The sequence below is a fragment of the Leptidea sinapis genome, chromosome 40 (assembly GCF_905404315.1).
Source record: "Leptidea sinapis chromosome 40, ilLepSina1.1, whole genome shotgun sequence".
In the NCBI taxonomy this organism is placed as follows: Eukaryota; Metazoa; Arthropoda; class Insecta; order Lepidoptera; family Pieridae; genus Leptidea; species Leptidea sinapis.
In genome coordinates, this window is record NC_066304.1 from 409,136 (window position 1) to 426,599 (window position 17,464).

General features: G+C 33.5%; 1 protein-coding gene across 1 annotated transcript in view; it reads right to left on the bottom strand.

The window, feature by feature from the left end:
• LOC126976309 (paired box protein Pax-1-like) overlaps nucleotides 1-17,464 on the bottom strand; it is a 79,086-nt gene that overhangs the window by 22,803 nt on the left and 38,819 nt on the right. The window contains exon 3 of the mRNA XM_050824590.1: nucleotides 7,758-7,978. Within this exon, the coding sequence (XP_050680547.1) occupies nucleotides 7,758-7,978 (221 nt within the window). The remainder of the gene's footprint in view (nucleotides 1-7,757; nucleotides 7,979-17,464) is intronic.

Below are 17,464 nucleotides of genomic sequence, written 5' to 3' on the forward strand. Positions count from 1 at the left end.
TTGCGCGATGAACATTACTAACTTGTAGATATACGATTTCGCTTAATACCTATGATATAATATTTATTTTAACCAACTTCAAAAAAAGTGGTGATAAAAATGTACTAAACATATAATATGTGTTGCGAAATTCAAAAGAATTGTTCCACCTATTGAATTGTAGTACCTATTGCATAAATTACTTTAAAATGATCCACACATTAGGAATGGAGAGACCGCCTCTGGGCTATTTAATAAATAAATTGTCTCTCACTATTGAAGCAAATTTAAAAACATATTCACGTCAAAATTCTTTTAATTAATTCATTTTATTTAAATTTACATCGAATAAGAAATCACATAAAACAATAGGAGAAATAAAATACTGAAACATTAATTAACCTAACTGCAACGATAGAAAAAAAAATCACTAGAAAAACAATTGTAGGTACTTCTATAATAAGCAAAGTTATTGTTGTTTAAAAATAAATATTCTGGCTTCTTCATCATCATCATCATCATTTCAGCCGGAAGACGTCCACTGCCGGACAAAGGCCTTCCCCAAATATCACCATGACGATCGGTCTTGCGCTGCCCTCATCCTACGTATTCCGGCGATCTTGATTAGATGTCCATGTCTGTTCGTCGGTCCGTCTTGTGGGAGGCCTAGCAACACTACGTTTTCCAGTACGTGGTTGCCATTGGAGGACTTTACTGCCCCAACGGCCATCTGTCCGTCGAACTATGTACCCTGCCCATTGCCACTTTATTTTCGCAACCATTTGGCTATTTGGCTTCTTAAGAAGTATTAATTACACTCACATTCACTCACACTACTCACATTCACTCACACTACTCACATTCACTTACACTACTCACACCACACAACCTACTCACCGTTTGTTACTCAATATGGATACGATTTCTTCTTTTCTTTCTATTTATTTTTTCTTGTAAGTTTTTCTAGTATTTTTCGTTTTGTCTTAAACTACTTTGTCACATACTTATTGTACTGTTAATAGTATTCCTTTTAATTGGCGTATCTATTCTGTATAATTTTTAATATACTCTTTTAATTTTGTTAGCTGTAAGGAATCATAAATAAATAAAATAAAATAAAACAAATAAATAAATATTAAGAGGAAACATAATTATCACCTTATTAAAATAGTCTTTGTTTATAAACAAAAAATTTAGTTCAGGTTTGCATGGGAAAATATCTAAGGTCCTTTTTGACGTACCGCCTTAGTAAAGTCCTCGAATTTTCGAAGATCTTTGAAAACTTCATGATCCAATTAAATTTAATTGTGAAACAAATTATAATTGCTAAACGACTTTATTTATGTTGGAAAATATCCATACACAATGTTTACTAAAGTTTAATTAAACAATTTACGGACAAAACCGCTTAGTGTGGGAATACACGCGAACCTTAGCGTTTCTGTAACATATATTCACCGTTAATTAAACACACTGTTACGAAAAACTCAATCAGCATAGATAAAAACAGATCTGCCTTGAAAAATTCGGCAAGTGCGAGTCGGAATTCACTAGCGATAGTTCCGGAATTAAATTTGCTTGAGAATTTTCTAGTGATTAGTAGTTTTCTAGAGAGAAGCTTCTAGTACTATTAATTATACAAAAAAAAAACAGATCTTATATGTATATTTACAATGCTATGATTACATTACAATAAAACTATCATTACGCGGAAGCATACCAATAATACTGGCAACTTTTCCAATTTGGATAGCTACGCTGATCCGTTGACCGAAATAGCTGCCAGCGCTAGAGTTGCCAGTAGCCCTATTAAGCCGAGAAGATAGTAATACTTTTTAGATAGTAATTCTATGCGCCTCTGGGACCTGCGGTCCATGTGTCTCGACACCAGACGTGACAGTGATGAGATCATCGTAAAATTTGCGACATTTTCTGTCTTCTGCAGTCGAAGCAGCAGCCCCAACTGACATAACTTGGACACGAGAAGGAGCCAGAGTGTCGACGCAAGTCACGTCTAATACCAGCGCCCTTCCCCGTGCCCAAGCCACCAGGACGTTTGCCAACGCGGCGCGTAATACCATTTGGCTCTAAAACAGCTGGTATATTAAGAGCGGCAAATGCCCTGCGAATGATATAAACAATTGGAATTTTACAAACACACATACAATCACCCTTATCTCCAACAGACAAGGCAGAGATTACTGGATTCTATTTACAACGTTCCGATAAGAATAAAATAATATACATAAGTTATATACATAAGTTGAATGGGAGCGTTTATACCTTACGTAGTTCTATAAAATTTTATAAATAACGGTAGACACACAATATATCATACCCAACTATCCAAAGTATTCCCAAATTACAACACTTTGTATGCACTCTCAAGATGCTAGGCAAGTTTATCTTTGTCTCTGACGTTTTCACGTACGTAACCCTAAATCATTCATAAATTTTATATTTCACGGCCAAAGAGTTGATTTTCGCGCGCAATCATCTAATGACCACAGATAATCTAATGTTTTCAAACGATGTATCGAATCAGACACGCTTTTTCTCGATTATCCGTGATCGACAGAAGCGTTCACCGACTCGGAGTAGCTTCCATTTGTTATAGATTATAATTGAACATATTCTTGACTCCGTAAATATCTCACAGAAATTTCGATGCATGAAAATTTTTAATTGGTATCGACTATAATCGTTAGTTATGTTTCTGGTTTCGATTGTAATTCGGTCAAATCGATTAATCGATTGATTTTACTGAGTTACCTGAGATTTCTATTGAAGTATTAAATTGATCTTATTAAGTATTATCTATTGAATAACAATATTCTATTCATAGAAATACAGAGGCCATTTGAGCAGTCTCGAACGCCTGTGGTTATATCAGACGATTTTTGATCATTGTGTCGATCTGGTAAGGTGCTGTCTTTATTATACCTAAGCATCATTGCAATTTAGGTATTAATAATATTGCAACACCTTTATACTAGGTTAATTACCACACAACAGAAGTGTAAACTTCAATAAAGTGTTGTTAATAATACGAAATTCAACATTTACCAGAACAGAAAAAATAGAAAAGCCATTGTGTGCCAAGTGAAACTATTTTCACAAAAAAAATATTAATATCAGCATAATAATCGAAAAAAAAAAAACAAAAAAGCCTGACTTGAAAGAAATAGTTCAAAGTGATTATAAAACCACCCCTACTCCGAGGCCACTGATTTGAGGTGAAGTATTCTGATATTTTTCTCTGACTAATCACACTTCCTTAGTCAACTCAAGTCAAATTTACTCGAACAAGCGTTCCATAGCCGAGCATGACAACCCAGTCTCAATCAATACTAACACAATATCGCGCTCAGCCCGTCTAAAAAAGCGTTATCTATAAAAATAAGCAATAGAGTGTGCTAAAATAGATTTCTTTCTGACACCGCGCGTCAGTAAAGCGAAAAATCTAACCTTATTTTACAAACACAACTTAAAATACAATTTCGAAGAGTATTAGTGAAGACGACTCGGAGATATACAATCAAATTTAGTGTGAAAGTGCGTAACACTGGCCGGACCATAAACCGGCATCACTGATGCCTAATTATGGCCATTTGGTTGTAAATCGTGGTCATGTGCCATAAAAACCATAACTCGTGGTTGTAAGGTCGTAAAACATCGTGTGAGGATTGAGATGTGCAAAGATCTATATAATATACAGCATCACTGGTCAGACACTAAAGATACTCCAGGACGTGATATTTGGCGATCATATATGAGGATAAGAAAATATGGGTTGCACTCCGGGAGAACCGAAAACTTGCATGCATTTTTGAATATTTTGGAATGGTTAGGGAATAATTTAACATAGCGTTTGTTTTAAATACAATATACCTTTATTGCGCTACCGTACACAAAAATGACAATTTATATTATATAAAATTTTTCACACAAACACTTCAGAACTATTACTTTATATTAAAAAGTTTATCTCTCAGAAAAATAAACTTTCATCCATAATTTCAATGACTGTCTTACAAATTTGCGATCAGGTCACGTGTTTAACATTTTATACCCATTCCAAGAAAAGTGCACCGCTAATGAAGTTTTCAATTCAAAAATACTAAATATTGACTGCTTAGTAACTTTACCGAAAGTTAAGTAAATAATTAATTCACGATAATCGCGGGGTGCGTAAGTAGGAAGATGGACACACGAACCTGTCGGTGTTTGCGCTTAACTAACAAAAAGTTGTGGTGATATATGCATAGTTACTTAATTAATATATTATGAAATTTGCTCGATAAATTAAACCTTACATTATTACATAATGAGAACGAGAATCTAGTACAGAGTCCTTAAGGCCTCTATCCCAAGAAATCGCGCATAATTGAAACCATTTCTTAACGGTTTATATAAAGCTTATATTTTTACAAAAAATAATTATATATCTAAGCAATATGAGATGAAAATTCTCTTTTTAATTTACAATTCTATTTTCACACATTGCGAAAAAAAATCACCAAAGTACCTCTATCTTTTACAGCTAATCATTCAATCTCGATAAATATTGTACAAAAATTTATTAATTGTACATCAATACTATTTAGCATGACATAGTTTTGTAAAGAAAATTGTATTACGTTTGTAATCAATTAAAAATGTTTCTAATTCTGAATTAAAATTAAGGCGATCATGTGCGAGAGAGGTAACCTAACTCAGCTCGATTCCTCAATTATTTTATTAACGAGTGCAAAAAAGAATGCTGGGAGAGCCCTTTGTTTCCGAAAAGGTGGTAGCGAAAATAGAAATGACATCTAAAAGAATTCTAAAGCAATCAATTTGAATAAAATTAATGCTTTTTATGCCTTTTAATACAAAAGTGTGAAAATGTTTAATGTTGCGTGCGGATTTTGAGATACAGACAGACAAAAACAACGGAGTATTAATAAAAAGGTTCCGTTCTTTCTTCGGTACGTGATCATAAATAATTTTAATTTTTATTATTTATTTTTATAAACTATAGCAGGGAGGTACAATTCTTTGATTATGAATTGTATTATTTAAAGATGCATTACTAGCAACGAACTAATCTACTACTAACTAGATTCAAAGATATTTATTTTAACCGTAGAACACAAAATGCCACTTCAGCATGTTAATAACAAAAGAAAAAGAAAGTTATATCTAATATTACATCATAGTAATACATTATAATAAACATAGTCATAATATATAATAGTATATAACATCAAATTCAAATTCAAAATTCAAATTCAAAAACACTTTATTCATGTAGGTCACAAAAATGACACTTATGAATGTCAAAAAAAATATATAAATATTGTTTCTTATTGAATTTACCGCTACTTCGTAAAGGGTTGAGCTAATGAGAAGAAGTAGCAAGAAACTCATTGCCACTCTTTTAAGTCAAGATTTACATTTTAGTTGTTTTACAAATCATTTCAATTACAATATATGCAAAGTGACGCAACAAAAATACTCAAAAGTCAAAAACTGAAAGGCTTACATGAGTAAGTCAAAAAAAGAAAAAAAAAGTAAATTAATACTTATAAACACAAGAGTTATTGAGTATAGTACATGCATCAATCCACACATACCGTAAATAAATAGAGGCATTATGTGAGCATTTCATCTCTGTTCTGTATGTTAGTACATACTATGGATGATACCTATCTGAAATAATCTTTATTTAATGTATTTTGACAAATTAAATCGTCTACCATCCAGTGAGCCCAACTGTCATCAATTGAAGGCTAAATATCTAAGAAGTTAGTAATGATAATTTTATTTTAATGTCATCATAGTATTGTAAATATTGTTATTGAACGAATCTTAATACCTTAAAAAATAGCTACCAACTTAAATAATGTGAAACTAACCATTATCTTATTGAACACAGTACATACAACATTGATTGACTAATTCAAAGTACCAGATCTACATAAGGTCTAATCTCGGCCTACCCTCACTCTGATTAGTCAATTAAAAATATCCATAACAACAGTAATAAAACTTTTCGGCGATTCGGTACATTCTTTTATAATCAATTTTGGCGTCGGCATTCGTTTGAGTATTATATAGAAGTTTTATTGGCGGACCGAATTTTGTGAGCTTACATCGCCGCTACCCACTGATTTTCACGGCTTTTTGGGGATCCGTGTGCAGGGATAAAAATCAGTCTTACATATATGTGACTCTTTATTCAAATTATCTCCTTTTAGATTATTAATACATCCACATAGACTATGACACCTGTAAAAACTTTGAAAATTATATAATTTAGACAAACCTCTATTTTGAGCCATTCATGCACACTAACACAAAGTGTCATACAAATCGCGAGTATAAGACCTAGCTTGTCACGCACACTAAACTAATATTCCTGGCCTGTTTTTATCTTTCGTTTAACAGTAAAAGATTCTATCTAGATGTATAAATTATCCAAACATCTCTTAATTAATTTCCGAAATTAATAAAATTCGTAATATGCCTCAATCGACTGTGTCTGTAGAATGTAAAATTTTACATAGTTTATACGGCAGAAACGTGGTATATGAAATATTGTAAATAGGCAATCAGTTTTATTTATAAATATTTTCAAAAATCCTGCCCGCGCTTACGAGAAAATACTCGCTTGTAATGTAAAATACAACGTGCCGTTTTCACATTCAAAATTTATTAAAATATAAATAAATAATCAAAAAATAAAAGCGAATATTATAATTAATATTTAATATTACTCGTATAGTGTATATATATATGTATATTTGTATAATTCCATTCATAATTCGGATTTAAGCAAAAAGTATTAATTATTGCTTTTAAATCATTGTTTCCTCATACAATTTTATTATGATTGAAAAGTTTATAGAAATACAACAAACGAAACCATGGTAATGTAATAAATATTTTAAAAAATCTCTACGGAACCCGCGTAAATATGAAAACAGGTTGGCACAGCAGCTTAAGAAGCCATGCATTCGGTTTTATAGTTTATAATTACCCGTGATTGCTGCCATGACCCCAGGATTCATTTTATTGTGATAACCCTAAACGGTTGCAATGTATCGCTTTGTTTTGTTTAACTTTTGTTTTCTGATGCCTGAGAATTCTTGATTTGAGACATTATTTAATTACTTAACAGTTGCAACGCGCTTGGCCCAATTAACTCTTAAATCGAAAGGATCAATATCATCTTACAAGTTATATCATATCATAAAATATTAAATAGTTTTAAAAAGCAATATTTTTATTTTTTTGGTGGCCATTTTGGTATCTTTGTTTTTTATTATCTATTTTTTTGACAAAATTTTACCCATATTGATTAAAACTTCACACAAATTTTAATTTTATGAAGTAAGTATTTTTCTTTATCAAAACTATATAGTGTACAAAGCACTGGGTTAATCGTAATCGTTAATCTTCGTTAATCCAAATTAAATAATATATGTTGCCAAACATATTAAAAACCTATTTTAAAAACCATTTCGAATAGATTTATTTATTAATTAAGTGCTAATACTTCAATAAATAGTTACATATAAGTTGTATTAAGATTACATTACGTCATAAAAAAAATGCATTTTTATGTAAGTATTTCAGAATTTATGGCCACACTAGGTACCTACAAACAAAATTCAAATAGCTATTAAGTATCACATACCTAATATTAATTAGAACTTTTTATTTTTTAAATATTAGATTAACCAAATTAATAAACTTATTAACGCATCTTACATTAAGAATTAATTACTTACCTTTGTCTTACTTCCGCCTATGCTTCCAGGTCTTATTGATCCAGTTTCATAGAACCTGGTTAAGATCTTAGAGACGCAGCCATGGGAGACGAGGAGCTGTCTGCTGATGTCACAGGGCCTGACTCCAAGGATGGCCAGCTCTACGATCCTCTTCCTCACCATGTCAGGAAGGGGGCGGCCGTTCACGAACACGCCCCCCAGTTGGTTAACGCCCGCTTGCCCTGAAACAGTAATTTTAATATTGAAGAAGTCTCTATAATAAAAAATAATAATAAAAACAGCACATTCTAAACAAAAATCTTAACAGAATTAACAAGATAACGAATAAAGTTTAAAGATTAATATGGATTTCAGCAAGAAAACGCCTAGTTCAATAAATTTTTATGTTGTTCTCAGCAATTTATGTTTTTATGAAAATAAGGGACGAGACGAGCAGGACGTTCAGCTAATGGTAATTGTTCCGCTCTGCCCATTACAATGCAGTGCCGCTCAGGATTATTGAAAAATCCAAAAATTCTGAGCGGCACTACAACTGCGCTCGTCGTCGTGAGACATAAAATGTCCAGTCTCATTTGCCCAGTAATTTCCCTAGCTACGGCGCCCTTCAGACCGAAACACATTACTGCTTCACGGCAGAAATAGGCGACCTTGTAGTACCCATAATCTAGCCGGCATCCTGTGCAAAAGATCCTCTCACTGGTAAATTCTTAAACTTACCTACTTATTTGGGGCTAAGTAATTTGTGTAAAAGTGTGTCAAAAATTTAAAAATCTTGGTCTGTCGAGATTTGCTGTAAGTTCTTTCCTAGAAAGAACATTCAAAAATATATGAATCATAGATCCCTCCTAGAACTACAAGATGTATTACGTTTTCTTAATTATCTTTTAAACCTAAACAATAAAATAAAATAAAGAAAAATTACCTTAAGGAAGTATTCCTCGAACAAAAGACATAATATTAATTTGCCCACCTCAAAAGTCATCAATAGACTCATTAAGAAGACAATAAAAACAAAAGGGAGTCACAATGAGCAATTTTGCTCAACCGACAAAACACCACCTGTCTTATTAAGGTTAATATTTATTTGATTGCCAATCCTGAGGGGATCCCTTCGCATAGCCAATTGTACAAATGATATATTTTAATGTCCCCTAATCGGGCGAGCGATCTGGCAATGAAAAAGCATGAATTTATGAGCTTCAGTTTATGATTAGACGATTATTAACTGATTAGTTATTATGTTAAAATAAACATTGTAAGTTATTAACTATGCTAATATAATAAAGAGTTATTTGTTGAAAGAAAAATTCTTTTATTTTTGTAATTGATTTCCTTAAAAGAATACATTAGTAGCAAATTTTTGTATTCGGTTTTTTGTTCTTGGTTTTTAATCTTAGATCAAAATAATCAATGTTTTGCTTTTTTAATATTTTGAAAAAGCATGAATTTATGAGCGTCAGTTTATGATAAGGCTATTATTAACTGATTAGTTATTATGTTAAAATAAACATTGTAAGTAAGAGTTATTTGTTGAGAAAAAATATTATATTTTTGTAATTGATTTCCTTGAATGTATCCTACATTGGTAGCAAAATTTTGGTTTTAATTTTTTTTTTGGGTTTTAATCCTAAATCAAAATTATCATTATCTTTGTATCTATGTTTTGCTTTTTTAATATTTTGTAAAAGCATGAATTTATGAGCTACAGTTTATGATGAGGCTATTATTAACAGATTAGTTATTATGTTAAAAGAAACATTGTAAGTTATTAACTATGCTAATATAGTAAAGAGTTTTTGTTGAGAAAAAATCTTTTATTTTTTTAATTGATTTCCTTAAAAGGGGGCTACATTGCTAGCAAATTTTTGGTTTTCATTTTTTTTGGTTTTTAATCCTAAATCAAAATTATCACTATTTTTGTATCTATGTTTTGCTTTTGTTGATATTTTTGTTTTTCTAAATGGCCTAATACAAAAAAGACAATTAATATTTCACCTGAGGGCAAAAATCAATTAATTCCAGAAGCTGAATCAATTTCAGTTTTATGTTGAGATCAAGCATTTAGGATTTACAGCGGCTGTAACTCGGTTCAATTTATCTCATTTAGTCGTAAACCTCACCACGAGTGTTTATAGCATTCATTTTATGAAATCAGTGTTTTAATTTGTTTCAAGGATTTTAATATTTAAGACTTTATTCCTAGAAAAGCGTAATTGAATATTTATCGGTTAGTTTAATCTTTTTTTTGTAAGAAATTCTGACAACAGGGAAAAAACAAGCAGTATAAATATTATTATTAATTATATATTAAAATTAAAAATAACAATAGTTTATTACTTTTAAAATTATGGGCATTAGCAAAACTTCTTAAATTAAATTAAAATCCGTTTTTGTTAGCCTATTTGCCTATTTCCTAGTGTATTCTCAGGTATTACTTTCTTTATACCAAGTAAATTTTTTTTATGGAAAAGGAGGACAAACGAGCGTACCTGATGCTAAGTGATCACCGCCGCCCACATTCTCTTGCAACACCGGAGGGATCACAGGAGCGTTGCCGGCCTTTAAGAAGGTGTACGCGCTCTTTTTGAAGATACCCATGTCGTATCGTCGTGGAAACACCGCACATGAAAGTTCATTCCACAGCTTTGTAGTACGTGGAAGAAAGCTCCTTGACAACCGCACTGTGGAGGACCGCCTCACATCCAGATGGTGGGGATGACGTCATAATAACTATCCGAATTTGCAAGGCCGGTAGTGTTTTCTTAATTCTTTTGAAACAAATTGTAATCATTTTCATTTTCAATGCATGTTTCTCAAATTAAATTGAAGCGATGCTGCGAGTCCTCGTAGGTATCGCTTCGGGTGTTAAAGTTTTACGTCGTTTAGCGGAACGGGGGCCGCTTGAAGCTCGTAAAACGAGAAGTAATTTGCGGTGAGTGGTATTTTGATAGGCCGCGATAGCCGTGAAATGGTCGGAGCATCTCCTACCGTCCACAATGGATGCTTTTTAATATAAAAGAGAGCTGTTCGTGCTATATATCAGCTTGGTTATAGACAGTCTCTCAAAGAAAAACTTAAAGAAATACATATTATGACTGTTCATTGTCAGTACATTATAGAAAATTTTATATACGTTCACGAAAATTGTCACCTTTTTGCTCTTAATAGTGATTTCATTATTATAACACTAGAAATAAGGGATTGCTTGTAACTAATTCTATTAGGTTTCATAAGATACATAATAGCTTTAAGGGTAAATGTACCTATACACTTTTATAATAACATCCCAGCCACTGTTCAGGTATATATAAATTTAAATGTTTTCTTAAAAAATGGCTTTGTCGTAAATCCTTATACTCCACAGCTGAATATCTAAGTGATCCCACAGCATGGGATTAGATTATGATTATTTTATAACAATAGCAATGACAGTACAATATTGTATGTTTTATTAAAAAGAACGAAGTTTCTTGCGCCGCTTCTTCTCTCTCAAAGCACCATTTGTATCCGAAGCGGTATTTGTGTCTAGTATATTAGACATGACATCAAAAAGAATTTAAAAGTAAACAATTTTGAGAAAATAAATGCCTTTTATGGAATTACATACATATGCTATTTTCATAAAATTATATATTCCACGAGTCGGACATCAAGTCTCATTTGCCACAAAGTGCTCGCTAGGTGTGCGGTGTGCTGTGTTGCCCACAGCGGCGTGTTTTTCCAATGCGTAGGAATAATGCACGGAAGTATTCGTTACCTTACAACCATAGACTAAGGATATGCTAGCGTATAGACGATTAGACAGCCTGAAAATGCGTGACCAATTTTGGTGTGTCAATGTGTGCGATAGCTAGTGTTTTAATATTCAAAATACTATAGAGCTAATGCCAAGTGTGGATGACTGTTTACGACTTGTCAATCAAAATCGGTTACAATAGAATAGATTTGCTTACTTTTTCTATGATGCTGTATCTCCGTTACAGATGTTCTTCTCTTTCTGTCTGTCTATATGTTACTAGTAAATTGTTAGTCTATGCTTTAGGTATTTGTGATTTTCCTGGTTCGTGCCACTGCCAGATCTGGCCAGAAACACATAGGTAAGTATTGTATTATTAATAAATCCAATGAAAAGTTACTCCAAGTTTTTACTTCTCCCTGTCATATAATTCTGTAGACAAATGTAAGATAAAGACTAAAAAGTTTTAAATTTGGATTAACTTTACTTCGCGTTTTATCACAGTGTACGTTTTTCTCATCTGGGAGTCTGTGATGCTTTATAGACTATATTCCAAATGGTATTATATAAATTATGACGGGAAGAACCGTTTACAACTGCAAGAAGTGAAGTGCGGAATTTTATGATTCAGCCATCGTTTTGTTTCTGCTATAATTTTAATTTACGAGTGTACAGATATATACCTACTTCAAATGACCCTAGGAAGAACGCGTTGAGAGCGGAAGCGCTATTGACATGTTTTTGGGGTAAGATAAGATTCGCCGGCAGCGATTGGCCGACCTTGGCTGTCGACAATGACAGCTGATTTACTATTGGTGTGTTGTAAGCTTGAAATGAGTCCCGTTGGCGGGTATTCCGTGACGTGCTCTCGCAAGAAATCTGTGCCTATTTTAAACTCCGTCCTATTATCAATTGATGATTGAATAAAAATCTTATGAAGTGTTAAAAACAATTCATAATATTATTACGGAGTCACCTCCGTGAGATTCGTGTTAATTGAGGATATTGACCACTTATTAAATGAATGTGTCCGATTCCAGTTTAGTAGAGAGGAAATTGTAGGACTGCGTTTGAACAGATTTGATACGGGCATGTGTGTAAATATACTTACCCCACCGTTTTTTTATTCTACATTTGCAGGGATTGATTTTGTTTTCATTGTAGAAACACACACTTTGATGGTATTTAAATATTGATGATTGGATGTGATTATTTTTAGGAATATATGCTGTAATTTTTGTTTCGGTTAAAGTTAATCTCAAGATGAACTCATTCCTTATGATATAACTTACGAGAAAGTGCTCTCGAAATGAAATAGAGCCACCATAATGGATATTAGGGACCATTTACACTAAGCTTCAAATGCGAATATTTGGATTCAATTTAGGAATGTTGTCGGACACGGGTAGTCTGAGTTTTGGCTGAGTAAAGTTAAAAGGTAGAGCAAGTACAGATTTTTTATGGAGCAGAAGGGCAAACGAGCACATCGATTAGAAGTTATCACTTAAGCAACGCCAGAGGAATCCCATAAGTTAGTTAACGAGCTATTTGCTATTGCCCTGTGCTTCTCGGGGCGTAAAAAGAATAGATGAGTCCCAGGTCCAAGGGTGTCGTAAGAGGCGACTACGGGCTTTTTAAATGTGCGAGAGTCACGCTGCCGTCTTATGACGTCAGTAGAATTGGGCCAGACTTGTCCGGGTTATTACCACACTCGCACAGAATACCGGCGTGAAGTAGCGGCCTAGTGCCGCTACGTTCACATGGGTTAGTGTCGAGGACCGGTGGCCATTCACCACTCATGGTCGTTATATAAAAGGAATCTTCCTCTTCTTCTTCTTTTTCGCGTTCCTCTCCGACTAGCGAAGGTTGGCAGTCATCTTTGTAAATTCAACTTTTTATTCCTCGCGAGGTGAAATAATTCCGCCGTACTCGCGATTCCTGTCCACTCTCGGAAGATTTTTTTCTGCGACCGACGCCTCTTCTTCCGAAAATTTTTCCCATCGTGTTCACATTTTTGATTGATGCGGCGCAGATCTTCCACATTCGTGATAACAATCACCACACGTCTATATGCGCACATTTAGAAATCTTTTATACGTTTCAAAATAAAAGGAAGACCTATTATCAAAATAAAAAATGTTAGTGTAAGTCAGCAAATAGTTATTAAATATTATAAAAATGAAGTTGTTATTTGTGTAAAATAACTAGGTAAGTAGCTATACTTTTTAGTCTTCTTATTTTTTGTTTCTTGTCTGCAGACAAGTCCGAGAAGAAATATATGCGTATTTTCGCAACGTGTGTAGCCACATTGCGTATCACGGGCCGAATTTCGTAAATTGTTTTTTATATGATTTTCCTTACATACTTCTGGGATTAAATATACATTTTAATTCATTTTTTTAAATTCATGACTGAGGCATAAATATTCAATTGGATGGTAGTTTTTCACATTCAATAATTGATTCATATACGGATTGATTCAGATTCGGCTCGGGTGACAACAATATATTACTGTCGCATTTAATAATATCTATTACAGTGTTTCCCTGCAAATAAAGACTTGTTACAATAATTAAAAAATAAGGCCAAGTGTAAAACAGCCTTTAACACGCCCAGATCCGCAAGTCGATAATGTGTTTCAACGCTAATACGGACTTTTACAATACTCGTAAAATTTAACTTTTTCTCCACGAACATAGGTCGTATACATCTCAAATTATGATCACGTTTATTGCCCACGACTGATTTTATGATGCGGAGTCAGGGAGCACAAATACCTAGCTGCAGGTTAACATTTATATAGTTACTATCGACGTATCCAGACTATGCTTGCCAGATATATTATTTTACAACATAATCCCAGAAAATATACACAACAAATGTGTTACGAAATTTAAAAGAATTGTTAAAAAACGTTTGTGTGGTAAAACTTACTATAACATAAATGTTTTTCTTAATGATACCACAGACCCAGTCAGTATGGAGCGAACACCCTCAGGTCTTTTAATTATAAATTATTGCACGATATTACATTGTAATCCTTATTTTTTATTTAAAAAAAGCCCGCTGAGTTTCTGGCGCCCGTTCTTCTCAGGTCTGAGGTACACTATTTTGAATGGTTGATAGTTTTTGATGCTCATTGCGTGATTTTGGATAATATTTTTAATAAAAATATTTGAATATGCTTTCTGAAATATTGTTTTTTTTTTTTCAATGTCAATTTAATTTATGTCGTGACCCCATTACAGCTTGAAAAATACTGTCAGATAAATTAACATTTATTTAAGAAAACAAGAATATTCAGAGCTGGCAAGGGAAGCTCTAAAGTACCATTCGCCAATTCATACCTGTGTGAACTGACATTCTCTTCAATGGTAGACATTAAAACGAAAAAGAGAAATAGACTCCAATTAGAAAAAGATTTTATTGTTAACGTTTCAAAAATCGCACCACGGTTTGAGAATTCTTTAAAAAAATAAACAAGATTATCCTTCTCACTAAAATTGTGTTTTTATTGTAGTCTTTTTGCTTCGGCCGGCGACCTCAAGTAAGGCTTGGGCGAGAGAGAGAGAGAGAGAGATACAGATTGAAAAGCACTGTATTGAACATAAAAATAGCTACTGTATGTCATCTGTATCAAATAAGTAAAACTAAATAAAGTTTAGCCATTTTTTCAACGATTAAATATGTAACTCTTTGATAATTTATACGTCTAGATAGCCTCTTGCTGCTATTACTTTAGTGTGCGTGAGAAGTTACTTGTTACTTTGTGGTAGTGTGCGTGGATTACTCAATGTAGACGTCAACTGCCAATCTCAATTTTTTTCGATGTCTTCACAGCTGTCACAGTCTATCTAGACGTATAAATGACCTAGGATGTTAGTGTTATCCGAATATATAATCCGGGTTGTAGGATGTTTAATTAATAAATAAAACTAATACTACGCCCAAGTGGGCGTACTCGAGCCAGTCTCGAACAATTTGTGCCGTTAACGTGCCACATGTTCAATTAAAATTGCTAATAATAGAAACTAAAATGCCGGGTTGCGTAGTAAAACTTTGTAAACATAATACTACAAGAAATAGGAAAGACACTGGGATCACATATTTATTTATTTATTTATTTATTTATTTATTTATTTATTTATTTATTTATTTATTTATTTATTTATTGGTTCGTATACCATCAGTACCTAAGCATTTTGTATTTTGTATTGATTTCAATGTAAAATAGCACGAAGCGTATGTTACAAAATTTGAAAGATGACATCTGGAGTGTCAAGATGCCAGTAATAATTGTAGTTAATAATTGCCGTAATAAAAAGTCTATTGTTCTTAGGTACTACGGTATATAGTTGAAGTGCAGAGGAGACCAATCCTTAATCTAAGTTATGTATATAGCCAACGCATCGTATTCCATACTCTGTGATTTATCTATTCGCCGATGACATGCTGTCACGGTATGTCAAACAATATGATTCCACAACAATAATAAATACAAAAACAATAACTAACATATCTGGAACAATTGTTGAGCTATGGACCGCTGTCGGTGTGAAGAATATGCTGAAGCTGTGAAGAAGATTAAGTTCTACACGGTTGGGACCTTAAGGCCTGATATAATAAAGAATTATGACCGTAAGTTTCACCCATAACCATTACACGTTGATGTCACACAATCCACAATTTGCATGAAACTCCTTATCTTGCTCAGTCAACTTGTGGAATACATAGACTTAGAATGTACTAGCGTATTAAACACCTGCCGTGAAGCTGTAATGTGTAAATATTAGTGTTTCGGTCTGAGAGGCGCCGTAGGTAGTGAAATTACTGGGCAAATGAAACTTGACAATTTATGTCTCAAGGTGAGGAGCGCAGTTGTAGTGCAGTGTAGTGTAGTGTACTGGGCAGGGCATATCAATTACCATCAGCTGAACGTCATGCTCGTCTCATCCCTTATTTTCATTAAAAAATGCGTGCACAATTTTGATTTATTAATGCGTGCGTGCGCTAGTTGGATAGTATTCAAAATACTAAGCATCTAATGCTAAGCCAAGCGTAGCTGGCTGTTTACGACTTGACAATAAAATCAGTTACAGTAACAATAACTTAGCTTTCCTTCCTCCGTTAGAGATATTCCTCTCTCTCACATGCTTTCATTGTCTAGTATATTATAAGTCTTTTGTGGAATCAGCTGCAATATTTCAGCAACGACTTAGAAACTTTCAAGCCATCAGCATCAAGCTAATCATCCAATTTCAACTCATGCAATGATTAAAAGCTTCTTTAAAGATCCAAATGTTTTGAGTTTTCTTAAGTGTTAATTCCGCTAATATTTGTATTTAATCAATTCGAAACGTGTTTCGTCTCTACACAAGGCATCCTCAGTAGATGTTGACTCGCCAAACTCTGGCACGAGACAAGTAGTCAAAAGCATTTGGATAATTATGGATTTCTGCAAAGTAACGCCTACTTAAATTAATTTTCTTTAAAGGTGCTATATGGTAACTCGGAACAAGGAAATTCATTCGATAGTTTAGTAGGACATAGAATAAAATTTCTTGGAAAATACTGGCAAATGGTATTTGTGTAACAATATTTACTTACGGAATATCAGACGTATCGCGATCATCGCATTTGAAGCAGTGCTCAAATCTTCTTCTTCTCGGTCGATAAGCTCTTGACAGAGCGGTCGTGTTTGACAAGAAATTTCAATAGAGGCAGATGGGAGGCGCCTCACAATTTCTCGCCATATCTCTCTGTTAGAGGTCATTCGTTTACATTCACGGAGCTACCCTCGCCAGATTTGATCTGATCTGTCCATCGCATAGGTGACCTTCCACGCGGTCTTATGCCTTATACTTTGGACCCTGGACCTTAAGGCGTTCTATGAACTGGAGGACTTATGAGGAAGCTCACTATCGCTCAGAGGACAATAAGCTAGAGAGGGCTATGCTCGGAGTTTCCCTGC